Raw genomic sequence first — 27,565 nt, 5'->3', positions numbered from 1 at the left:
CAAAATTTCACCATGGAATGTATAGTTCAATCAATGCAGATTCTTTTTTCTTTTTTAATGAGCATTCCAGTAGAATTCTCACTCCTGCATAATGGTCCTGGTTTTTAATTTAGACCTGGCCTTATTCATACCCAGCAGATCTATATGCCCACCTTTATCAGCACACCCAAAGGTGCCAGATCATCCCGCAGGGTGTCACAGGCTTTAAGGAGCGGGATCCTCTCTGGGTAAAGTCCGGGTTTAGCGGCGCTTCCAGGGTCTGTGTGGTCCGGACGGGCGAGGGCGAACGCTCGAACCTGGCTTCTGAAAGCAGTCAGCTGCTCCACGACACCCTCCAGACTTCCAGAACACTCCTCCACCTGGGCTTCCTGAGGACCAACGCAGGAAAGGAGCATGTTGAATCGCAGTTTCTAATCTGACCTCTCCCATAGAGTACCACAGGAATGAGTCCGGAAGACCTGGGTGCTGCTAACACTTCGGGTTCCTTCATCTAAAAGTCTATGGGATTTTGGTTAAATACTTGAAATAAGGTCTGTGGTTAACAAGTTTATGAAACAGCTAACTTTGTGTTCAGCAAGTTAATCTTCACAAATGACGACCACTTTTATGATTTTCAAAGTGTCAATGTTTTTTTTTTAATCTATCGTGATTTTCAGAGAACGCTTCAAAAGTCATCAAAGTGGTCCTCACTTGTGAAGATGATCTTGCTGAACATAAAGTTTGCTGTTTCATAAACTTTTGTCGAACACAGACCTGCACATGCATTTAACCAAAATCTCCATACAAAAAACCCCATTGGCTTCTAGACTCGGGGACCAGTAGCTTGTAATAAATGGGAATGTAATAAATGTACAGGTACAATGTGACAAGCTCACAAAATCTCCAGCATGTTACAGCGACAAATGATATCATATATTGTACTACTGTATTAATAATGTACTATTACTCTTCATAGAAGTGGATGACGTTGATACATTCTGTTGTACAATTACACAGTTAAAAAAGTAAAGCTACACAGTTTCTCAACTCATTTATACAATTTGGATATAATGATCATGCATGACCTCTGACCTTTTTGTCCAGCAGATTGATCCCAAACATGTCCAAGACTTCCCTGATATAGGAGAGGATCGCTCCGAACACCGCTGGGCTCCGTGCCAGTCTGTCAGACTAGATATACACAACACAGACCAGTCTGTCAGACTAGATACACACAACACAGACCCAGTCTGTCAGACTAGAGAAACACAACACAGACCAGTCTGTCAGACTAGATATACACAACATAGACCAGTCTGTCAGACTAGATACACACAACACAGACCAGTCTGTCAGACTAGATACACACAACACAGACCAGTCTGTCAGACTAGATATACACAACACAGACCAGTCTGTCAGACTAGAGATACACAACACAGACCAGTCTGTCAGACTAGATACACACAACACAGACCAGTCTGTCAGACTAGAGACACACAACACAGACCAGTCTGTCAGACTAGAGATACACAACACAGACCAGTCTGTCAGACTAGATACACAACACAGACCAGTCTGTCAGACTAGAGATACACAACACAGACCAGTCTGTCAGACTAGATACACACAACACAGACCAGTCTGTCAGACTAGATATACACAACACAGACCAGTCTGTCAGACTAGAGATACACAACACAGACCAGTCTGTCAGACTAGAGATACACAACACAGACCAGTCTGTCAGACTAGAGATACACAACACAGACCAGTCTGTCAGACTAGAGATACACAACACAGACCAGTCTGTCAGACTAGAGATACACAACACAGACCAGTCTGTCAGACTAGAGATACACAACACAGACCAGTCTGTCAGACTAGATATACACAACACAGACCAGTCTGTCAGACTAGATACACACAACACAGACCAGTCTGTCAGACTAGAGATACACAACACAGACCAGTCTGTCAGACTAGAGATACACAACACAGACCAGTCTGTCAGACTAGATATACACAACACAGACCAGTCCGTCAGACTAGATACAGCAGTGATACTCAACTTGCGGCCCGCGGGCCACATGCGGCCCGCAGGCGCCCCCTGTGTGGCCCGCGATGGAATTGCAAAAAAATAAAAAATAAAAATGTACAGTGCACCTGAACGCAAAAATGCAAGATACCCGCTGAATAAGTGTCCAAATGTCCATGTCATTCTGACCAATACTCCACTTCTGTTATAGCATTTCAATCTGGAATATGGTATATCTTTCAATAATTTATGATTTAGCTGCTAAATTGTCAAATACCGCCGTCTGCTCGCTACCCAGGCACTTATGTATGTACTTAACCTAACTAACTTAACCTAACTAACTATCCGGTGTGCACAACATTGTCAGACTAAACTCCGGCTGACACCCCAAAAACCTACAATCAGAGTGATTTCTCTACCCCTGAGCAGCCAATCAGAGTGATCTCTCTCACAATGACCTGACGCCGAGTCAACATGTCGAGTCTATTCCTACAGTAACTGCACTTACGGCTGTGTTTACTCTACTAACGTTAAGCTCATTGCTTCGGGAGACGTTAGTACTGTTTTGCCAGTGGTGGCCCGGATTGGCCGGTTACATCATCAACTATGCTATGACGCAGTCCCTGATTGGCCCGGTTATACATAGTCATTTCAGGAAATCACTTCGGGGGTGGGGGTGGGGGGGCTGTACGTCCAGACTGCTGAAACAGAACGTGAGCTCACGCCATCACGATGGTTTTTACCAGGCTACTATTAGTATATACCTATGTGGCCACTTAGATGACCATAACTCAGGGCAACACACTTGACAGTTGCTTTAATTGTACAGTGTGTAGGCGGGCTAAATTCAACTCGTTACCGTGGTGATGGGCTGTAGTTACCGTGGTGATGGCTGTGAGTTGGCAGTTCCCATGGTAAACAAGGTTCATTACAGCACTAATGCTCTTGGGGTATCAAAGTCATCTGCCAACGCTGACACCACAGTGGCTTTAGTGTCAGCCAACCTGGGGAAACAAAACAACACCTGTTTCCATTACCTGCAGAAAAAATGTTAACACATTCACTGCCAGACGTTTTTTTTTTTACTGTAGTTAGCTTCTGCCAGAGGGTTTTTTTGAGGATTCTGGCTCATCTTTCAAGACCCGAGGATTCTTTTCTGCTAAGATTTTGTGAACACCAATATCTCAAAAGAACTACCGTAAATTCCGGACTATAAGCCGCACCTTTTTTTCCCGTTTTTTGGCCTTTTTTGGCCCCTGCGGCTTATCTATGGATTTTTTCCAAAAAAAAAAAAAAAAAAAAAAAAAAATCTCTCTTTTTTAGCACTCTTTCTAACTATAAATCCTATATAACTATAATAAGTTTTTAATTTCCTCTCTTGCCCTCTTTTCACCACACTGTATGACACTGTATGACACTGTGTGCACTGTAAAAAACAACACAGGTGGTGTTGTGTTATGTTGTTTTGTTGAAATGTTAATAAATGGGAGCTTCCTCAAACAGCCATCTCTTTCCCGACAATCCCCTCTGTGCATGAACCCTTACATATGGTAATTAAACATTAAAACACAAAAAAAAAAAAAAAAAAAAAAAAAAAATACCATTAACACATTGAATGCCAGCCATGTTTTCATTCCTGTAGGTAAGTTGTGCCAGGGGTGTTTTTGACGATTCTGGCTCATTTTAGCAACAGCCGAGGATTCTTTTCTGTTAAGAATTCATGAACACCAATCATCTAAAAATAACTAATAGAATGTGTGCTTTCTCTGTCTAAAAGAGTTAGTTTGCAGAGTTAGTAGTTATGTAGATATTAGCCGTTGAGTACAGCATGGTTTCAGCGTCTGGAAATTTATTCAGAGATAAATGGCTTTTTGTGAAACAGTCACTTTAACCATTCATTTTTGGCATCAGTAAGACCGTCAGACATTCTAAACAATAGTTTTGAACAGTAATTTCCTCCATAACAACAGGAAACACCCCTCTCATTCAAACTCCTCCCTCCGTGTGTCTTCTCCTCCTGGCTGTACAGCGGGCGTGTCAGAAGCGCTTTTGCTGCTGCCTGCCTGTGTGCCTGCCTGCCTGCTTGCGTGCGTGCGGACGCTCCTTGTGCGAGTCAAGATGGGCCGGGGAATGCGTGGGCGATGGGCAGATGTTGATTATGGCCTTTCTGAGGTGTTTCAAAGTGTGTTTCACCTATGATCTATTTTGCAAATCGCTCTCCGCTCTCTGTGTGCTGCTGCCGGTGCGCGGCCGCTCTCAGGCAAGACAAGTCTTGAGTGGATTACTGTAAAATCGCCACGGGCATTTCCTTGAACGGCTTGGTCCCGCGGCAGTTTTTTCTTTGATTTCGGTCGTCTGGGGGAGCACTGTCAACACTTAGTGGGTCGGTAAAATAGATTATACACATTATCTTGCTCCAATAGTGATCTCGAAGATGTAAAAGTTGTTGATTGATGTTCCACCGTCAAAAAAAAAAAAATGTTTATGTAAGACGAGTAAACTCGGCTCTGGCACTTAAGCGTTGGATTATGTAAGACGAATTATTTCGGCTATGGCACTTAAGGTGTTAACACTGAGTGCCACGGCCCTTGGGCAAAAGGTGCTGTACTGTGCCACATAGGCCGCAATGCATTTTAAAACAGTCATATAATTTCTTTAATAATTACTATGTAAACACTGAACACGCACAAATAACGATGAGACTCTCTTCTATCAAACAGCCCTTTTTTTCTACGAGCTGAGATAATGACCCTTTTGTGAAAGGAAGCATTTCAAGCACATCATTGACTCATTGCTAATATTTTCTGATGTAATGCTGCAGCTGCCTGGGTCTGTTGTATGCTGTAGTGTCCTGCGTGCCCCCCCTCCCCCCCCCCCCCCCCCCCCCCCACGTTGTGGGAGGAGTAGCTCTCTGCTCTGCTCGGCTCTGCTGTGAGTGCGTTTGCTCTGCGTGTGCTCAGCAGTGAAAAGTCCGCTAGATCCAGCTTTTTTACAGCCGCGTGTATGTCACCAGCTTCCAGTTGAGAACTCCACAGCTGATCATGCGAATGGGCTGTTGCAGCGGACACGAGGTGCTCAATTGTGACAGCAGATTGGCTGCTGCAGGGGCACAGCTACGTTATGCTTCAATGAAGCAGCTGCATACGGACGGATGCGATGCGATTTCCTTTTCCACAACGACTTCTTCTGTGTGTTTAACTATACTTTCTCTCATCTGGAGTGCGCTGTCGCCACCTAAGGGTTCTGTAAAATAGGTTAGACACATTCAATAGCTCTCATATTGTAAGAGGCGATGTAAGAAGCTGAGATCGACACCCCCCCGTCAAAAAAACAATTTCGAGTTATTGACGCCATTTGGCGTCGCTGGCACTCTACGGTAAATTTCTAATGACGGCATATGGCGTCGCTGGCACTCAATGTGTTAAAACACCCGCGGCTTATAGTCCGGTGCGGCTTATATAAGAAAAAAATTGTCAACTTTGCAGGTGCGGCTTATACACCGGTGCGGCTTATAGTCCGGAATTTACGGTAATAGAATGTGTGCTTTCTCTGTCTAAAAGAGTTAGTTTGTAGAGTTAGTAGTTATGTAAGCATTAGCAGTTGAATACAGCATGGTTTCAGCGTCAGAAAAATTATTCCGAGATAAACGGCTTTTTGTGAAATTCGATAGAACAGTCACTTTAACCATTCATTTTTGGCATCAGTAAGAGTCAGACATCTAAACAATAGTTTTGAACAGTAATTTCCTCCATAACAGCAGGAAACCCCCCTCTGCTTCCAACTCCTCCCTCCGTGTGTGTTCTCCTCCTGCCTCCCTGGCTCTCCAGCGGGCGTGTCACAACGAAGTTGCTGCTGCCTGGCTGCTGCCTGTTTGCGCGGCCGCTGTTTGAGGAAGTCTGGGTGGACTCGCTCGTTTCGTGGAGTTTTGGTTGAGAGCTTTGATGCGATTCTGGTCATATTTATGCTGCGTGTTTCAAAGTGTGCATCCAATCTATTCTTGGAACCCCCCACCGTTGCCACCGCTGTGCATCAGCGCGAAAGTGAAAGCGTTTTCGCCATCAATTTTACAGTATGAGAACGGCTTCCTCGCGCTTTTCCCTCCAGTTTTGGGTCGCCTCTTTCTACTGTGGAGAGACATGTCGCCACTCAGTGGGTCGGTAAAATAGATTATACACATTCAATACCTCCAATTCTGGTGTAGGAGACGTAAAAGGGTTAGATCAACGTCCCACCGTCAAAAAAAAAAAATTGACGACTCAACTCGTCGTTGGCAGTGAACCGCTGGATTGTGTTTGACGACTCAACTCGTCGTTGGCAGTGAACGTTTAAGTAATCTGTGACATTTATGCTATAAATACATTATGCCGTTTGTTTGTTTGTTTCTGTCTGTGCAAAACAATGGCTTGGATGGGGGTTGGAACTATGTGATGCAAGAGAAAAGAAAATCTAAATCTTCATCATATCCAGTTGTTGTGTGAGACTGAGTATGAGGGAGTAGCTCCGTTCATGTGAAATGAAGCCAATGCCGAAGTGCTTAATCCTGCAGTCTTTCTATGGCCAGCAGGGGGCGACTCCACTGGCTGCAAAAAGAAGTCTGATTGTATAGAAGTCAATGGGAAAATGACCCTACTTCTTATGAGCTCAGTAAACACTTTCCTAATGGATTTATGGTCTCAATTGCTAGTTTCAAGTCTTCTTCAATACAGCCTGATGTTCATTTAGTAAATTATGGTCCCATTTAGAGTCAAATATATGATAAAGCAGACTACGTTTTGGGCGTGATTGACACGCTGCCTGTCCAGTGATCACGCAGCTCGCCAATCACGGACCAATAGCAGGCCCTGGTCTCGCGCTAGCGTGTGGATGATTTGATTGGACTGTTCTGGGCACTGGAGTTTATGTTCGCCAATCGTATCGCTTGAATGCTGCGAATCCCACTCGGTGAATCGATGGATCCCACCAGAGTTGGGGGCAGAACAAGCCTGCACCGCTCCGCAGTGTCCGCACTGCAAAATAACATATTTTACCGGACAAATCTGAAACCTACACGTCACATTACAACAACAGTCTATGTACGGTACATACAGCCCTGTGCAGTGCGTAGTCGCTAGGGATGGGCATCGAATTTCGAATTTTCGAATAATCGTTGTTATTATCAAGGTCGACTTTTATTATTGAAATTCGAAATTCGAAATTCGAAAAAAAAAAAAATGAAAAAAAGTGAAATGTTGCATTGTCTCCCCTGATTCTAAGTATAGTCAAATCGCTTGGTTTGAGCAAGTAAAACTATTTTTATAAGCATTTTAAGCAAGGTTTATGGAAAAATGAATGGCGGATGAAATCCCATGAAGAGGGAGAGGGGGTGACTTTGGCACCCCTTTGGCACTCAGACCTGAGCCTACTAAATATTTAATGAACCACTCATGATTGTCAAAACTGTTTTTTATTTTCGAAAATGTCAATGTCATGTAACATGTTCTTTACTTCAGTGGTGCAATGCTTGTTTGAGCTAAAAATCCACAGCAGAAGCTTTTTATATTAATTAATAAAGCCGTAGACTTAGAATCAGGGGAGACAATGCAACATTTCACTCACACAAAAAAAAAAAAAAAAAAAAAAAATTACATTTTTTTATTTTTTTTTCGAATTTCGAATTAAATTCGAATTTGGCCAGCGAATTTCGAATAGTGTTTTTGCTAGAAATGCCCATCCCTAGTAGTCGCTGGCTGGCTCACTGCACGAGCCTCAGGGCAGAGGACCGGGAGGCTGCCTCCAGGCAGATTGCAGTTTCCAACACAAAGCAGAGTGCTGCCTGCCGGCTTGGAGCGTCGACTAGCTGCGGTAAAGAGCCGCGGTAAATAACGATATTCCTGGAATGCGAGTTTAACGAGCCACTTGCATGTCATACATGCAGGTGTCAGATCCTACCTATCCCAGAGAAGTCCTTCTTGTACAGCTGAGCACTGCAGCTGGCCCTTCATGTAGTTCTGGGCATCATGACTGAAGGTAGAAATACTCGCCAAAGAGCTTCGTGCCACCAACATGCTGTTGTCACTATAGTCAATAGCTGTGGGGACACCAGAGAACATTAAAAAAAAAACATAAACATTTTCCATCTATTATTTAAGACTCACACACACACCAGCGTTCCCATTGTGAGCCCGATACAACATTCCATGACTTTTCCCATACATGTTCTACAAACTAAGTTGGAGCACTCCCATGACCTAAAACTGTTCTTCCTTCTTGGTTTAACTTGTTTTTTCTAAAAGTATGATCAGTCTGGTTTCCCTCCAGTTGGTCTGAAAACCATCTGTGAAATGAAACTTGGAAAATACATTCTGCTATATATTCCTATAAAGTGACCCATTTATAGAGTCCCATTCCAAGAATTGCTCAAAATCCCTGTCATTCCCCATCTGGAATTGACCACTCTATTCCTGGATAATATAAAATAATATTCCTGGAATTCCATGACCAGGGAACCCTGTGAGTCATCCAACCCCTGCTAAATGATATCCATTATAGCACCACATTGATATTAATTTGTTCATTTTTGGAGATACCCATGATAATTTCACCATGTGTCAATTTATGATTTTACACTAAACAACACTTTTTACAGTACGATTTACACTAAACTACACATTTTACAGTGTGATGAATACCAGCAGTAATTTATAAAAACAGAACCATGACATTGAGGCACACCTGATCTGTATTTTGTCAAGAGGCAAAACATCCGGAATTCATTGGCAGAGTAAGACTGAAGAAAATCCTGATGTGTAGGGAGGGAGGAGAGAGAGAGAGAGAGAGAGAGAGAGAGAGAGAGAGAGAGAGAGAGAGAGAGAGAGAGAGAGAATGATTAATCCAAATACTACAAATAATACAATAATACTACTCAAATAAATGGTGGTGTACATCACTACCTTACCTTTATAGTGATATAGTTCTTTAAAGATTTGGACATTTTCTCTGTACTGCCTTTTAGATGTAAGTGCCCTAAAAACAAGAACAACCAATCAAGATCAAGTACAAAATTGAAAACAGAAATCCTAAGCTATCTGTTTTATGTCTCAACTAGGGCTGGGTTAAAAAAAATCGATTCTCCGATTTTTAATCGATTTTTATTTTAATCCTTTGATATCGATTCATATGTCCAGAGATCGATTTTTGTTTTATTTTGTTTTATTTTGTTTTTAATAAACAGGCTAACATATTATGCTGTGTGTGGGAGTTGAAACATAGATTCAAGCTGACGTTTATTTATGTTTGTAGTTGAAACAAAAACATAAATACTGTAGGCTACATAAATGGAAATGTTTGATCATTAATCTACTTTTAGAAATTATATAGGCTGAAATCAAATCACTGTGCATAATTGTGAAAGTGTCTTTATTGACAGATGAAAAGGCTGTTATTTACCCTTTGTCACCACCTGGTGAGTAAATACTATATGTGTAACTAAAACCATTAAAATTGACAACCGGTCCGCAACTTTTTTTCCCCATGTATCTACTTGGCGCAAAAAAGGTTGGGAACCCCTGTGTTACATAACTGGACAGTCATGTAATTCAGGTTACAGCTCAAAAAACACGTTTTGGTATCACTAACCAAATCGATATTGAAATTAATCGAATCGGAATCGAATCGAATCGGGATACTCGATTCGCAACCTTGTGAATCGGAATCAAATCGATTCTTGAAATTTGAACCAATACCCAGCTCTAGTCTCAACTTATTGGAAAGATTACACACTCATGATGGCTGTGTATGAAATACACAGGATATATATAATATGGGAAAAAAATCATATTGCAATTGACAGATATAGAGACAGTCTGTCTGTGTGGGAACGCCCACAAAATGCTACTACAGCTGGCGCGCAAGTGGGGTAAAACCCCCCCATATATCTCAATGGGCTGACTCACCAAAGGACGGTGCTGCGGCTCTACACTACAGGATTGGGGATTGCAAAGTAGGTACACAGACATCTGTTCAGATGTGCGTTTACTGCGGGGTTTAAATCCCCGATCGTGTCTGCCTGGGCTGGGCTAGCAGCTAAATGCTAACTATGCTGAATGGGGAGAACAGGGGATTTACCCCTCCCACCCTGACCATGCCCCCAGCAAGCTACCCCAGCATTTATGACGACACACACACTGTCTCTATTGCGATTGAGGCAAGAGGAGGGCATCTGCATAGGCTAGGATAGAGGATCCCCCAAAAGGAAGATCCGATTACCGGAGGTTAATTGAGATCGGACCGTCACTTGCCTTACTTTGACTAGGCGTCTTACAGCAACGACTCGCTGCTGGAGCTTCCGGGTTTGGCCTTGCTTTTGACCTGCGGGCACCGGTAGTTTGACTGTACTTTTCTGGCCTTCAACCTTTAGCGACTTACAGCTATTTGCGGCTGGCGCTTCCCAACTCGGTCTGGCCTTCGATCTTGGTACATTAACGATTTAACTTGGCGCTTCCCAACTTGGCCCCCAATTTGGCACCTCACCTTTGACTAGGCGCCGCCCGACTTGGCCAGACCTCACATAATATCATCAATATCAGAATTGTTTTGACTGCCTAATATTATGGATGCACCGATCCACATGTTTTCACTTCCGATCCGATTCCGATACCTGAATTTGGATATCTGCCGATACCGATATTATTGCGATCCCGATATTTTTCTTGAATATACAGTATAGGCCAAGATTTGGCCAATTGAAGATTTTTTTTTTTAAATACCTTGCAAAAAGCAGACAAAATTAAGAAAATATACAAGGCAAAGAAGGATACTATTATACATGGATAAATTATGGCCAGCGCCCCCCTGTGCGGCTCGCGCTGGAATTGCAAAAAAAAAAAAAAAAAAAAAAAAAAAAAAAAATCTGATTCCGATCCGATTCGTGAATTATGTCAGTATCGGCACCCGCTACCGATATTGGATCGGACCGGTCCCATCCCTACCTAATATCGGTATCAGCATCGGTCCCAAAAATCCAGTATCGGTCAGGGCTCTATTAAAAATCCTATCCAAGAAGCAGGAATTAGCTGTACCTGAGTGAAGGAAGTAGTTTGCCCATTGCCCACACTGGTGATAGGCTTCACTCTGGGCGATCTCGTTCTCATGGTGAGGGAAGGCCAAGTCGATGCCTCCAGAGTGGATATCCAGCTGACTCCCAAACACAGAGCTGGAATGAACCATAGAGCAGGGGGGTTTCAAAGTCTGAGACTGTGGGCCTCCTGCCAGACAAAGTTAGGAAAAAAGCTGCTCCCCCCTCTCTCTTTAACTGAACTGGATAAATAATGTATACATAAACATAGATTATGCAATATTTTTCACTTCCATTCACGGAGCCTCTGAAACTGCTTAGAGCCCCCCTGGGGAGGCCCCGCCTCCCCCTTTAAAAACCTCTGCCATAGAAGAAACATCACAAATCACAGACTCTGAACAGAATGCAACAGAAAAACATTTGGTTTAACTTCAAAGCTCAAATAGTATAATAATGTCAGAAGAGATCAGCGCTGGTATATGTTTATTTATAAAGACCTTCTACTGTAAACTGCAAAGGCAAACAGCAGAGACGGAAGTGTTTTGAAGGTGGCTCTGGTTAAAGCCTCGGGGGCCAACTGCCCATTTTGAAGTGGTCTGCCATGATCTTTTGTTTTTTAGTACATATACTGCATTTTGGTGAGAGATCTCTGTACTAATAGTTGAGCATTTCTGCATGGATCTTTGGTGTGGGGTTGTACAGTATGAGGTACTTGCATACAGTCAGTGTACTACGGTACATGTAGTAGAATGCAGCTGGCACAGTCCCAGTTTGGAGAAATGGAGACTGGCCGCATCAGGCAAGGAGAGCTGTCTGCTGAGTGTGAAAAGGATCACGAGCAAAAACATAAATTACATGATAATGATATCTTGTCATGTCAACTTGGCATCTCAGGGCTTGTGGAGACTTGAGCCGCTTTCACACCGGCCTTGAAAGCCGGAAAATGCACGGAAAATGGGATCCACACCTACGATGTGAAAGTTGGTTGGTGGGTAATTGTTGTACGCCTTTCGTTCCGCCAGTGGACCTAGTCACAGCGCCGGGTTACCCTGTAACCCGCCTCCACCTGAAAGCGTAGGAGCGGCAACACGGAAACGGTGCGAATGGTCAGCTCATTCATAAAAAAAAATACAGGGGAAGCCACCTCATGCAGCAAGAAAGGCATAGCGTTAAGTGAAAGTAAAAAAAGTAGCCTATACAATCATGACTGCAGGGGCGCCAGGAGGAATGCTCCGTGCCTAGTAAGTAGGTTAGGCTTCATGCTCAAACGATGTTGACATTAGTAGGTAAAATTAACAGATATAATAATACGCTCCAGAGGACTATAGCTGTCTGTGGCGAGTTGGTCTGAGGATATTCCCTCTGGAAAGCAGCTCCAGAACTGCAATCTGTCTAGCTAGCCAGTTGTGCATTCCCTTACAAAAAATAACTACCGGTATACTAATGTTATAGTAGTCATGTGCATTTATAGCCTATACTATTCCCCCGACGAACGTTATGCAGACTGCAGCTGTTTGATATGGAGGCGTCGTCTTTCAGAACGGACGCTAATTAGGCTACTTCATGGGAATAATTTGCTTTAAAAAAAACTAGAACCAAAAGATAAGAATTAGCCTTGTACCTAATAGGCTACATGATGGTGCACCTGTGATCTATAAAGTCGATCAGATGAATATTGAAAGCCTTGTTACCATGCTGCATGTGGAAAACACTTTCATGTTTTATCACTTTGATCCTTAACGACCGCAGCTACACGTCGTTGGCTGGCGTACATCGGCGATGTTTGGTTGTTGAATGAATTTGTTCATCATACAGTAGCCTAGGCTACACTAACCTATGGAAATATTCATTTGGGCTAGGAGGAGCTGGGTGGAAATGCCTCCGCTCGCCTTTCAATCCGGGAGCGGTGGCTGTCACCTGAAAGCACACCCAAGGACGGGAATGTGGCGGTGCTGCTTGGCTGTGTGAAAGCAATTTCTGTGGCGAGGCTGCCGGCTTTGCGGGCCTTCTGAACTGCAATTTTGCGCGATCTGTGTGTGAAAGCGGCTTTGGATTACGCCAGGTGAGCAATATGGAAGCAAAAATGCTTCCATATTTCTCTGTGTTTTTTTTGTTTTTTACGTTTTTGCCCGTGACCCTGTTCACACTCAGCAGACGGCCGGTCTCCATTTCTCCAAACTGGGACCATGCCGGCTGCATTCTACTATACGTAGTACACTGACTGTATGCGAGTACCTCATACAACCCCACATCAAAAAAATCCAAACTATCCCTTTAACCCACAGAAATCAATAATTGACAAGTAAATTTGAAGATCCCGGTAATACCGGAATACCCATTGTAATCGGTGAACACATCAATAAACTACGGTAATGCCAACAATTAAACTGTTGTCAGTAGTGTCGTATAGTTATTTTGATAGGAAATTAATTGTTGATGACACGGGGCTTTTCTGGTCTAAAAACACACATTTTCTTTCAGGGTAACTGGTTGAAAACTGCCGCGCTTAATATTGTTTGTCCTGCTTATATGTTTCTGTATGTGGCCCCCAACTAAAACACGTTTGGCCACCGCTGTTTGGTGACCTAGGTCATTTACCTGTTCAACCAGCCGTTACATCGTTTCTAGCTCCATTCTTGCTCTGTTCTATTGTTAGATTAGGAGAGAACTTTGAAGAACAATAAGTAGACACGTTATTGTCAATGATGCAAACCTGGCGATGGTAGAGCATTCAATGTGCCAGCCAGGTCTTCCTCCACCCCAAGGAGATTCCCAGAAGGGTTCCTGGGGTTTGGCTCGCTTCCACAGAGCAAAATCCCTGGAGTCTCGCTTGTCCGAGCTGCCTGAAACACACGCACGCACACACACAGTTTGTTGTCCATATGTAAAGCTAAGAGTATTACAGTACAGTGGAGTACAGGCTAGTCACAGTAAGTGTTGGCTGTGTGTACAGCCAACCTAGTGATGTCATCAAGCAGCGCCCTAGTTGGCGAAAAGCTGAAATGTCGTTCAGCTTTCTATCAAATCTAGGTACATTTCTGACTTGAAAGCAGTGTCCTGTCTTGTCTGAGGTGAAAGGGAAATGAAAAGTCATATGATCAAATGTTTCATGTCATGTAAATTCTAAATGTGCCAAAAACAAACGGCAAGAAGCATGGCGATGCAGGTTTCTCCACCACTGTGGATTTGGAACATGATCCCACCACATATCAGACAAGCAACCTCTGTTGGACGTTTTAAGAAGCAGCTCAAAACATAGTTTTATGGCCTTGCTTTTAATGAATTTACCCAGATCTAATAATTATTTTATATTGTTATAATCTTTTTTTTTTCTCTTCTTATCCCTTCTTACTAAATTGTCATCTCAGTTGTTTCATTGCTGTATTTTCCCCTTATATTGCCTTAGGATTTAATCTTTTTTATTTTTCTATGACCTTGCTATTTCTTATTGTTTTAATTATTTCTATTGTAAAGCACTTTGAGCTGCATTTTAACTTATGAAAGGTGCCAATATATAAATACAGATTATTATTATTATTATTATTGTTATTATTATTATTACTAACCATATTCTATATTAAACTAAGAATGGACATAGAACAAACCAACCTGTTACAGTTTGTATAATGCTGATAATCAAACTGTGTATTTTGCGGATTATAAACATGGTAAAAGTAATGTTGTGTAGCTTTTACAGTGTATACGGCCATGTTGACATGTTAATCTCAGAAAACTCGAAGTTGAGAAATCTTGCCTGAGTTTCTTACTTGGAATTCCAAATTAAAGAGCTGTTCCATTGCTTTTTTTTCCCTAGTAGGAAGTGGTAATGTCACTCAGACCTTTCAACGTCTCTGGACTGGAATGCAGCGGTATGTCAGGGACCATGTTGGAAATAAGTGTTTACTTTGCACTTTTACATGTCATCCCTTGGATTTGTATCGTCTTCTACGTATATCCATAAAATCAATCAATCAATCAATCAATCAATCAATCATGTAACATTCAGACCACATTTAGACTAAACTAAATTAGAGGTTGTATGCACCCCAAGGAGACAGAAGCACCTACCAGGTTCACACTGGGCATCCACAGCACCCACAAATTTGCCGTAACGGTCACCAATGGACTTGATGTCAAAATACACATCACCTACAACAAGAGCAAAGCACAAACACTCAGAGGACACTCTCAGGTATTAAAGGGATAGTTCACATTTCTTAAAGTCTGGCCCTAGTTGCTACTTACAATGATGATGTTGACTGGTAGAGCCTCAGACAGTCCGCTTGTACAGAGAGGAGGGGGACCCCATTGACCTTGTATTTGTTTGAGAGCTACTATGAGGAACAGCATGGATTGTGTTGAGAAAGAACTCTACCAAGCAACACCATCATTGTTAAGTAGCAAATAGGGCTGGACTTTTAAAACAATGTGGACTATCCCTTTAAGGGGTTACAGCTGTTATGTGATCAGAAGGGGTAAATATTCACCTTGCTTTGTGGCATAGGCGTGGCCATTTTGGACGATCTGCTCAATGAACGCCACAATTTGAGGCACATTGTCCGTCACTCTTAAATAGACTGCAGGAGGAATCACCTCAAAAACGATGGGAAAAACAACAATTTATAAATGCAAAGGCACTCAGATTATGTGCAGTAGTTCACTACTATACATTCATGCTTTCACTTGCTGCTGTGGCCAATTATGTACGCTTTGACAAGATTTAGTGAATTAAATGTCATTCAGAATCAGGATATGTTAATGTGCAGACAAAATAATAGCGCTGCAGCTAACGATCATTTTCATTCATCTGTTGATTATTTTCTCGATTAATTGATTAGTTGTCTGGTCTATAAAATGTCAAAAAAGTTGAAAACTGTCAATCAGTGTTTCCCAAAGCCCAAGATGACCTCCTCAAATGTCTTGTTTTGTCTACAACCCAAAGATATTCAGTTTACTGTCATAGAGGAGTAAAGAAACCAGAAAATATAACACATTTAACACATTCACTGCCAGCCATTTTTTTTTTTACTGTAGGTAGCTTCTGCCATGCCGTTTTTTGAGGATTCTGGCTCATTTTACAAGAGCCGAGGATAATTTTCTGCTTGGACTTTGTGAACACGAAGTTCACAAAAGTACTAATAGAATGTGTGCTTTCTCTGTCTAAAAGAGTTAGTTTGTAGAGTTAGTAGTTATGTAGATATTAGCCGTTGAGTACAGCATGGTTTCAGTGTCTGAGACAGGAAGCTGAGATAATCGCAGTTTTGTGAAATTCAATCAAACAGGCAGAACAGTCACTTTAACCATTTATTTTTGGCATCAGTGAGAGATCAGACATCTGAACAATATAGTTCTGAACACCCTCTCCCTTAAACTCCTCCCTCCGTGGGCGTGTCTGGTGGCGTTTGTCACAAGCCAGTTTCTCCTGCCTGTCTGAGCAGTGAGCAGCCTCCCTCTCTGGCGGCCCCTCGTCGGCGAGTGTGGCGAGTGTGGACTGTGGATGGGACTCAATCGTTTCTTGGATTTTCGGTTGAGAGCTTTGATGAAGCTTTGTGCGATTCTAGGCTTTATGCTGCCCACCCAGTCTATTTTTGGAACCCCACACCCTTGTGCGCCCGTGTGCAGCAGCGTGAAAGCGTTTTCGCCTACAGTATGAGAATGAGGCTCGTTCGTTTCTGGGTTTCCGGAATGCGTGCGATTCTGGCCTTTCTGCGGGTGTTTCAAAGTGTGTTTCACCCATAATCTATTATGCAAATTTGCAATCCCCCACGCCAGCACCGCTCTCCGCTCTCGGTGTGCTGCTCTGCTGGCGCGGCCGCTCTCGGGCGAGTCTGGTGACTGATGACTGTAAAATCGCCAAGCCATTTCCTTGAGAATGGCTTTCTCCCGCGGCTGTTTTTGGTTGGCTTTCTCTCTGTCGGGAGAGCACTGTCGCCACTTAGTTGGTCGGTAAAATAGATTATACTAATTCAATACTTCCAATATTTTTATAGGAGACGTGGGGGGCATTGATCCACGTAGCACCGTCAAAAAATATATATATTTTTTTTGACGAGTCAACTCGTCATTGGCAGTGAACGGTTGGATTGTTTGACGAGTCAACTCGTCATTGGCAGTGAACGTGTTAACTCATTCACTGCCAATATCTGACTGGCATTTTTGGCACAGGCCAAGTATTTCCATAATGTTTGGTCATCTTTCAAGACCCACAGTAAATTCTGTACTAGGACTACAGTGATGTCCAATACCTCGAAATGAAGATCTAAGTCTCTACTTTCACCCCCAAAAAGAAAGTTAGCTTTTAGCATGTTCTGTACTCTACTTATAACCCTTTTTATACACCCCATGTTCACCAAAAAAGCCTGTCTGGGAAGAGAAAAGGGAGAAAAAAGCATTTTTGTAAAAGGGCACAATCTCAGGCATAACTCACTCTCAATTCTTTTATTTTGAACTGTATTGACATCAGACATGTAAATATTATTCGTTAGGACACAAATGACAAAAAAAAATATATATATATATATATATATACACACATGAAGTGCTTTTTTTTTACATTCAACAATACAGTTTACTCGGTGTGAGTGTGCAGACAGACAGACAGACAGACAGACAGACAGACAGACAGACAGACACACCGACAGACAGACAGACAGACAGACAGACACACACACACACACACACACACACACACACACACACACACACACACACACACACGATCCCCCTTTTAGATTTCTAACCCAACATAGGATAAGCAATAACCACGCCCTGTGGCGCTGGGATTGGCCAGGAGCAACACTGGAGGGCGAGCAGCCCAGCGATTTCATGAACCAACTGTAGAGCTCTTGAGAAGGACAGCGGGCTGCTGTGAGTGCCTTCTGCCCGCTGCTGCCTAGCTGTTCCTGTGTTTATTTTGATTTGTTCTGGTACACCGTCCTCGTCCATGTCTCCATGTCATATCTATGATCGTTCCCGTTTTCCCCTCGGCTATTCAACACGTCCTCACCGCCCTCGCAAACTGATCGATCATTTCCTCATTCCTCCGATGATCAAACACATCTCTTGATTACTTTCTCCCGTTTTCTCCTGGCTGGCACAGAGGAAGGCGACTCCAGCTCGGCGTTACAATGGCGTTTCTCCTGTCTGCACAAGGAAGCGTTACCCGCTCTCTGCTATTCCTCTTGCTCAATTTATAAAACAACAGCTGCGGTATGTGTTTGATCGCGTGCTGTCGGCTACCCTTTGAAGGCAGGGACCTGTGTCTGTGTGACAGGCTGGGCAAGTGTTTGCTGCAGGCGCTGCACCAATAAAAACAAAAACACGTCAAACACGTCCTTGGCGGGGAAGGCCATTGCTGATAACACGTCAAAGACGTCATTGGCGGTGAATGAGTTAAGAAGCTGGGATCAGATAATTTTTTACTTTTTTCCCCCTTAAAAAATTACTCAAACCGATTAATAGTAGTTAGCGATTAATTTAATAGTTGACAAATGTGTGAGTAATTGTTGCAGCTCTACAAAATAGTAGTCCAATCTCCCACTCACAAACCTTTAATGATAGCATATCCTTCTGAAAGTCTTCCTCATACATTCTGGCTAGGACGGTCGGGGAAACGCTTTCCTAGAAATAAAGAGGGAAACAAATAATCCCTAATCAAAGCATCAGTCACATGTCAGCCTAACAACAACAAAAGCATCAGTCACATGTCAGTCTAACAACAACAAAAACATCAGTCACATGTCAGCCTAACAACAACAAAACATCAGTCACATGTCAGCCTAACAACAACAAAAACATCAGTCACATGTCAGCCTAACAACAACAAAACATCAGTCACATGTCAGCCTAACAACAACAAAAACATCAGTCACATGTCAGTCTAACAACAACAAAAACATCAGTCACATGTCAGCCTAACAACAACAAAAACATCAGTCACATGTCAGTCTAACAACAACAAAAACATCAGTCACATGTCAGCCTAACAACAAAACATCAGTCACATGTCAGCCTAACAACAACAAAAACATCAGTCACATGTCAGTCTAACAACAACAAAAACATCAGTCACATGTCAGCCTAACAACAAAACATCAGTCACATGTCAGCCTAACAACAACAAAACATCAGTCACATGTCAGCCTAACAACAACAAAACATCAGTCACATGTCAGCCTAACAACAACAAAAACATCAGTCACATGTCAGCCTAACAACAACAAAAACATCAGTCACATGTCAGCCTAACAACAACAAAAACATCAGTCACATGTCAGCCTAACAACAAAACATCAGTCACATGTCAGCCTAACAACAACAAAAACATCAGTCACATGTCAGCCTAACAACAACAAAAACATCAGTCACATGTCAGCCTAACAACAACAAAACATCAGTCACATGTCAGCCTAACAACAACAAAACATCAGTCACATGTCAGCCTAACAACAACAAAACATCAGTCACATGTCAGCCTAACAACAACAAAACATCAGTCACATGTCAGCCTAACAACAAAACATCAGTCACATGTCAGCCTAACAACAACAAAACATCAGTCACATATCAGCCTAACAACAACAAAAACATCAGTCACATGTCAGCTTAACAACAACAAAAACATCAGTCACATGTCAGCCTAACAACAACAAAAACATCAGTCACATGTCAGCCTAACAACAAAACATCAGTCACATGTCAGCCTAACAACAAAACATCAGTCACATGTCAGCCTAACAACAACAAAACATCAGTCACATATCAGCCTAACAACAACAAAAACATCAGTCACATGTCAGCTTAACAACAACAAAAACATCAGTCACATGTCAGCCTAACAACAAAAACATCAGTCACATGTCAGCCTAACAACAACAAAAACATCAGTCACATGTCAGCCTAACAACAACAAAACATCAGTCACATGTCAGCCTAACAACAACAAAAACATCAGTCACATGTCAGCCTAACAACAACAAAAACATCAGTCACATGTCAGCCTAACAACAACAAAAACATCAGTCACATATCAGCCTAACAACAACAAAAACATCAGTCACATGTCAGCCTAACAACAACAAAAACATCAGTCACATGTCAGTCTAACAACAACAAAACATCAGTCACATGTCAGTCTAACAACAACAAAAACATCAGTCACATGTCAGCCTAACAACAACAAAACATCAGTCACATGTCAGTCTAACAACAACAAAAACATCAGTCACATGTCAGCCTAACAACAAAACATCAGTCACATGTCAGCCTAACAACAACAAAAACATCAGTCACATGTCAGCCTAACAACAACAAAAACATCAGTCACATGTCAGCCTAACAACAACAAAAACATCAGTCACATGTCAGCCTAACAACAACAAAACATCAGTCACATGTCAGTCTAACAACAACAAAAACATCAGTCACATGTCAGTCTAACAACAACAAAAACATCAGTCACATGTCAGCCTAACAACAACAAAACATCAGTCACATGTCAGTCTAACAACAACAAAAACATCAGTCACATGTCAGCCTAACAACAACAAAAACATCAGTCACATGTCAGCCTAACAACAACAAAAACATCAGTCACATGTCAGCCTAACAACAACAAAAACATCAGTCACATGTCAGCCTAACAACAACAAAACATCAGTCACATGTCAGTCTAACAACAACAAAAACATCAGTCACATGTCAGTCTAACAACAACAAAAACATCAGTCACATGTCAGCCTAACAACAACAAAACATCAGTCACATGTCAGTCTAACAACAACAAAAACATCAGTCACATGTCAGTCTAACAACAACAAAAACATCAGTCACATGTCAGCCTAACAACAAAAACATCAGTCACATGTCAGCCTAACAACAACAAAAACATCAGTCACATGTCAGCCTAACAACAACAAAAACATCAGTCACATGTCAGTCTAACAACAACAAAAACATCAGTCACATGTCAGTCTAACAACAACAAAAACATCAGTCACATGTCAGCCTAACAACAACAAAACATCAGTCACATGTCAGCCTAACAACAACAAAAGCATCAGTCACATGTCAGCCTAACAACAACAAAAACATCAGTCACATGTCAGCCTAACAACAACAAAACATCAGTCACATGTCAGCCTAACAACAACAAAACATCAGTCACATGTCAGTCTAACAACAACAAAAACATCAGTCACATGTCAGCCTAACAACAACAAAAACATCAGTCACATGTCAGCCTAACAACAACAAAAACATCAGTCACATGTCAGCCTAACAACAACAAAAACATCAGTCACATGTCAGCCTAACAACAACAAAACATCAGTCACATGTCAGTCTAACAACAACAAAAACATCAGTCACATGTCAGTCTAACAACAACAAAAACATCAGTCACATGTCAGCCTAACAACAACAAAACATCAGTCACATGTCAGCCTAACAACAACAAAACATCACTCACATGTCAGCCTAACAACAACAAAACATCAGTCACATGTCAGTCTAACAACAACAAAACATCAGTCACATGTCAGCCTAACAACAACAAAACATCAGTCACATGTCAGTCTAACAACAACAAAACATCAGTCACATGTCAGCCTAACAACAACAAAACATCAGTCACATGTCAGCCTAACAACAACAAAACATCAGTCACATGTCAGTCTAACAACAACAAAAACATCAGTCACATGTCAGCCTAACAACAACAAAACATCAGTCACATGTCAGCCTAACAACAACAAAAACATCAGTCACATGTCAGTCTAACAACAACAAAAACATCAGTCACATGTCAGCCTAACAACAACAAAACATCAGTCACATGTCAGCCTAACAACAACAAAACATCAGTCACATGTCAGCCTAACAACAACAAAAACATCAGTCACATGTCAGTCTAACAACAACAAAAACATCAGTCACATGTCAGCCTAACAACAAAAACATCAGTCACATGTCAGCCTAACAACAACAAAAACATCAGTCACATGTCAGCCTAACAACAACAAAAACATCAGTCACATGTCAGTCTAACAACAACAAAAACATCAGTCACATGTCAGCCTAACAACAACAAAAACATCAGTCACATGTCAGTCTAACAACAACAAAAACATCAGTCACATGTCAGTCTAACAACAACAAAAACATCAGTCACATGTCAGTCTAACAACAACAAAAACATCAGTCACATGTCAGCCTAACAACAACAAAACATCAGTCACATGTCAGCCTAACAACAACAAAAACATCAGTCACATGTCAGCCTAACAACAACAAAACATCAGTCACATGTCAGTCTAACAACAACAAAACATCAGTCACATGTCAGTCTAACAACAACAAAAACATCAGTCACATGTCAGCCTAACAACAACAAAAGCATCAGTCACATGTCAGCCTAACAACAACAAAAACATCAGTCACATGTCAGCCTAACAACAAAAACATCAGTCACATGTCAGCCTAACAACAAAAACATCAGTCACATGTCAGCCTAACAACAAAAACATCAGTCACATGTCAGCCTAACAACAAAAACATCAGTCACATGTCAGCCTAACAACAAAAACATCAGTCACATGTCAGTCTAACAACAACAAAAACATCAGTCACATGTCAGCCTAACAACAAAAAAAGCATCAGTCACATGTCAGCCTAACAACAACAAAAACATCAGTCACATGTCAGCCTAACAACAAAAACATCAGTCACATGTCAGCCTAACAACAAAAACATCAGTCACATGTCAGCCTAACAACAAAAACATCAGTCACATGTCAGCCTAGCCCCATTACATTTCCCTCATCCATCGCCTTTGGCTCTGGGACGCAGTCACATAACGTTACATACATGGTTTGAGGTGCTGGAGGTATAACGATGTTTCTTGCCGGTTTTCCAACGTCGTACCGCAAACTTGAAGATATTCTCATGGTCTTACGGGTGTCAGTAGTTAAAACGGGGTGTTAAAATGATATGCCGCTATGAAAGCTTTTAAATCCAGTATTTTGACAGCCTGTGCCGATTTGACAACAGATGCAGTCGCTCGCCCAGTCGTTCACAGGGAACGAATCGCGTTCGCTCACGATACTCCCTGCGCGCTCGCTGCTGCTCAGCTGAACCGAGAAATGAACGCATCGTTTCGGGGAGTGATTCCTTCACCCAAAAAGATTTGTTCTTTCCAATGAATTGTTTTGCGACTGACACGACACCAGTGTGCATCTCTGTTGTAAATTCGGCACAGGTTTACAAAATACTGGATTTAACGGGTGTTTCCCAGCGACATATCATTAACACCCCGTTTTAACTACTGACCTAATTTGCAGTACGACATTGTAAAAGTGGTAAGAAACACCGTTAACCCGCGGGACTGTACCTCACAACCCATGGATGGTAACGTCATGTGACCGAGGCCCGGAGCCAAAGGCGATGGGTGAGGGAAAACGTAATGGGGCTAAAGTCAGACATTAATCGTTAAGTTGAATATACTCCAGCAATCTTACCTCCCAACTTCTCTTGATGATTTTATCGTCAATATCAGTGATAACCATAGCGTGGATGACACTGATCCCAAACAGCCTGGACAAAATCCTCTGGACAATGTCAAATCTGACATATGAGCTATGACAAGACAGAGATAGACTTTTAGCTGGAGCACAGCTCACTCACAGGCTTTCACTGGGGCCATATGATTTCTGAAATGCAGAAAACATTGACGGAATCATGGAATTTGGTAATAAAAATGGGATAATAAACTGTAAAACATGGAATATTGAACTTGGAAAATTTTCCATAATTTGTCTAAAATTGATCAAAAGGTATGCTTACCGTAATTGTCAAGATCCAAAGTAGGCCTAATTATTCTACTAACCTGAATGATTTCATAATTGTGAAATAGGCCTAGATAAAATAATGCCGTTTTCGATTGGGGTGTTTTAACCCATTGATACCTGATGCAGCATTTGTGTGTGTATACAAATGAGGGATATACACGCAAATGCTGCATCAGGTAACAATGGGTTAAGAGTAGAGCCCTATGAAATCCATTTTATTTTTTCCCGAATTCAGTTTTTATTTTAATTTAGGGGTTACGAGCGATGTTTTTTCTTTTTTTGACGACTTGGCTCTCAGACAGCCTCTTCGACATGTTTCTCAAGGTGAAAACTAAGTTGTGAGGTGCAATAAGGGTCCCATGCAAGGCCGACCCCCCTCTCAAAACACCCCAATCGAAAACTGAATAATTTCTCTAGGCCTATTTTACAATGATGAAATAATTTAGGTTACTATGATCATTAGATCTACTTCTTATTTTGATAATTAGCCCTACTTTTATCAATTTCAGACAAATTATGGAAAATTCTGCAATATTCCATGTTTTACAATTCATTCCATTTTTATTACCTAATTCCATGATTCCGTCCGTTTTTTCCGTTTTGCGTAAATCATACAGCCCTATTTAAGAGGGGGGGTCGATCTTGTCCTTGACCCTAAACATGGTCGTCCGTCAGAGCCTCGCCCCGCCCTCCCCGTAGGACGGCGGGTGGAGCGCCGTCCTACGGGGAGGGGGCGCCGTCGGCTGACGGGGGCTGCTCGAAAATGTGACTTCACGGCGACGATACGTGCGTGACGTCAGCAGCAGGGGAGTTGTGATTGGCCGTTGCCCTGGCTCATCGTAGTAAAGTCGCATTTCAAAGCATGATGTTAGATTATAACGAACTAGTTGTGTGGCTTAGCCTTCCCAAATGTTGAGGGTCGTTTTTTAGAATTTAATAAATATAATTGGAAACGTTACATTCAATTTCACTCAGACTGCCTGGCACACAATCTCCGCCATTTTCACATGGAGCTTCCACAGGAGGGAGGGAGGGAGGGCGTAGTGGCGTCCGAGCATGTAGGGCTAGCTGGCGCCGGCACTGCAGACGGCGAGACGGCTCCAATTCGAGGCGGACGGACGACCATGTTTAGGCCTCCTCAAAACTTGGTTTTCACTTGAAACATGTTGAAAATTAACCCGTAAATTAAAAGTAAAACGGATAAAACGGAATTTGGAAATAAAATAAATAAAACAGATCTCATATGGTCCTATGATGTGAACATGACACATTATATTGAGAAGTGATTACCATGCGTGACCCAGGTGGGCGTGGTCATACACAGTGGGTCCACAGCTGTACCTGAGGCAGAACACAATGCAGTCAGCTCACCAACCCTCTCATTCAACTGCATTAGTGTGAATTAGGGCTGGGTGGTACAGACAAAAAAATCCTATCTTGGTATTCTGAATGGCAATAATATATATATTTATATACGGTATATATATAATATACACACACATAGATACATAGGCTACACACACACATATATACTTGTTTTTTCTAAGAAGTGGGCTGTCAGTCAAAGCCACATGTGAGATGTAGCGCTGGACAATATGGACAAAATCAAATACTGTATCACAATATTTTTTTACCAAAACACCTCAACATCGATATTGCAAGAATATTGTAGGGATGACTATTGGTGCTTTCACTAAATATTAACATTTTTGATAAACTAGGCATCGATTCCTAGCTTGCCCGCCCTGCAGCTCGACCACTGTGCGGGCTCACCTGCTCTTATGACATCACTGATATGTCACAACTTGGCATCACTGATGACATCACATGCTCTTATGGCATCACTCATGTCACAATGGTACGGCCAAGCCCACCCTGCAGCTCAACCGCTGTGCGGGCTCAATGCTCTTATGACATTACTGATGATGTCACTACTTTGCATCTTATGACATCACAGATGACATCAGTGATTAATGACATCACTGATTATGTGGACAGAGCCCACATTGCCAAATGTATTATCGTCAGTAATATGAATATAATGACTGTAAAGGCAAATAGAATAGTACATAGCAAGGACCCTAAAAGAGAAGGACTTTATAGCTATCAAATGTATTATCGTCAGTAATGTGAATATAATGACTGTAAAGGCAAATAGAATAGTACATAGCAAGGACCCTAAAAGAGAAGGACTTTATAGCATGTTTTATAGCATTCACTTCAATAGAACTGGCCCCAAAGCAAAATGCGAACGAACGCTGTGACGTCTCATCCTCTCTTAAACACTCCTTGGTCCATACCAGGTAGCGAGCCCTTCTCTAGCCAGTATGAGAGGCTCCTTCTGTTTGCTCAGGCTGTTGTATGTCTTCACGCCGCTGTCAAATCCACGCGGTCTACTCCACTTTCTCCCCACCATGTCACTGCAGGAGCCACGTGACCTGCTAGGCACAGTGTTGAGTGACTGAGTTGTGCTGTGACAGCCGCAGAGAACCTTTACTTTCCATAATAACGACCTTGTTTTGCTCCACATAGTGAAAGAGAGCACGCAGTGTGTGGAAACGCACTTCCGCTAGAATTCTTCTTCGTTCCTTTTGGTTTCCTCTTCTTCTTCTTCTGATGTTTAACGGCGGTTGGCAAACTGATTTTTGCGCATTACCGCCACCTTCTGAAATGTAGTAGTTTCTTAGTACTTATAACAGTGTGAAAAACGAAACGATGTCCAACCAAAGTGCTCCAAATCATAATATTGTCCATTATGTCATTCTTCGTTTCCGGCAGTGTAGATAGACGCTACTAGGCGTATTACTGCCCTCCGCAGGACAAGGATATATTAATCAAACACTCAATATTCTCGGATACAACTCTGATCATTGCATTGCAGGAATTGTATAACTGCGTTTGTGATCAGTTGGTGGTTCTGGCCAACCAAATATTTAACAGAAAAAGATGAAACTCCTAGATCTAACAAACTTTTTCCTTTTGGTTGTCGTAGGAATCGTGCAACTGTGCGGCATCGGCGCATACTACATCACAGTTGCTCGAGTGACATCACTGATGACATCACAATTGTGACAGACACACACACCACCACCCACTTAGCCAATTTTAATAAAGAAGAATTGACAGTTGGCAACCTGCTTTCCTGTTCATTACCTCCACCCACTGATCTGGAGTGTGGGCTAAAGATCTAGGGATGGGCAACTTTGATGATAGAGAGGGCCACAAAAAAATGCACTTCTACCAGTAGCCTACTGTAACACCATCACTCAGCTACTAATTTGATGAAAATAACTGGTAATCAAAGTTTATTATTCAAATTTAGTCATTCTTCCATTCAGATGACACCAGAAACTTTGTTCTAGATTTAAAACAGCCCGCTACAGCAATTTGATGGGGTACATCACCCAAATATGTCATATTAATCAGATTAGTAATGTTGCATGTGCAATGTGCATTCGGTTTGTTACAATAGTGTTAGCTCAAATGTTAACATTAAACAGTATGTGGATGGACAATGCTAACACCATTAGCACCATGTTTTGAGATGTACAGTAAAATAAAAACAGAGATTTGGGTGGTCTAACCGAACCGAACCTAACCAAAAATGTCCGCTTTGTATTATTATTTTTTTTATTGACCCAGGGGCCACAC

At 42.0% G+C, this 27,565-nt stretch overlaps 2 protein-coding genes across 2 annotated transcripts in view; both read right to left on the bottom strand.

Annotated features, from left to right (window-relative positions):
• The window catches only part of LOC310774166 (putative cysteine--tRNA ligase, mitochondrial), a 29,412-nt gene extending 3,008 nt beyond the window's left edge, over positions 1–26,404 (bottom strand). The window contains 13 exon segments of the mRNA XM_083634247.1: positions 2,899–2,960; positions 2,963–3,021; positions 7,946–8,084; positions 8,729–8,795; positions 8,952–9,019; positions 11,074–11,207; positions 13,783–13,912; positions 15,138–15,218; positions 15,557–15,662; positions 18,618–18,689; positions 23,585–23,702; positions 25,205–25,255; positions 26,215–26,404. Of these exon segments, the coding sequence (XP_083490373.1) occupies positions 2,899–2,960; positions 2,963–3,021; positions 7,946–8,084; positions 8,729–8,795; positions 8,952–9,019; positions 11,074–11,207; positions 13,783–13,912; positions 15,138–15,218; positions 15,557–15,662; positions 18,618–18,689; positions 23,585–23,702; positions 25,205–25,255; positions 26,215–26,330 (1,203 nt within the window). The 5' untranslated portion in view covers positions 26,331–26,404.
• On the bottom strand, positions 141–2,890 carry LOC310774186 (putative cysteine--tRNA ligase, mitochondrial; the record flags this gene model as incomplete). The annotated part of the gene is made up of 3 exons (XM_083634259.1): positions 2,877–2,890; positions 1,072–1,170; positions 141–368 (listed from the first exon to the last, which is right to left on the bottom strand). The coding sequence occupies exons 2-3, from the start codon at positions 1,099–1,101 to the stop codon at positions 141–143; spliced, it is 258 nt and encodes an 85-aa protein (XP_083490385.1). The 5' UTR covers positions 1,102–1,170; positions 2,877–2,890.
• Positions 26,405–27,565: the final 1,161 nt, after the last annotated feature.

The sequence above is a fragment of the Poromitra crassiceps genome (assembly GCF_964638095.1).
Source record: "Poromitra crassiceps genome assembly, chromosome: 3".
Classification (NCBI taxonomy): Eukaryota; Metazoa; Chordata; class Actinopteri; order Beryciformes; family Melamphaidae; genus Poromitra; species Poromitra crassiceps.
This window is presented reverse-complemented; position numbering and strand designations above follow the sequence as displayed.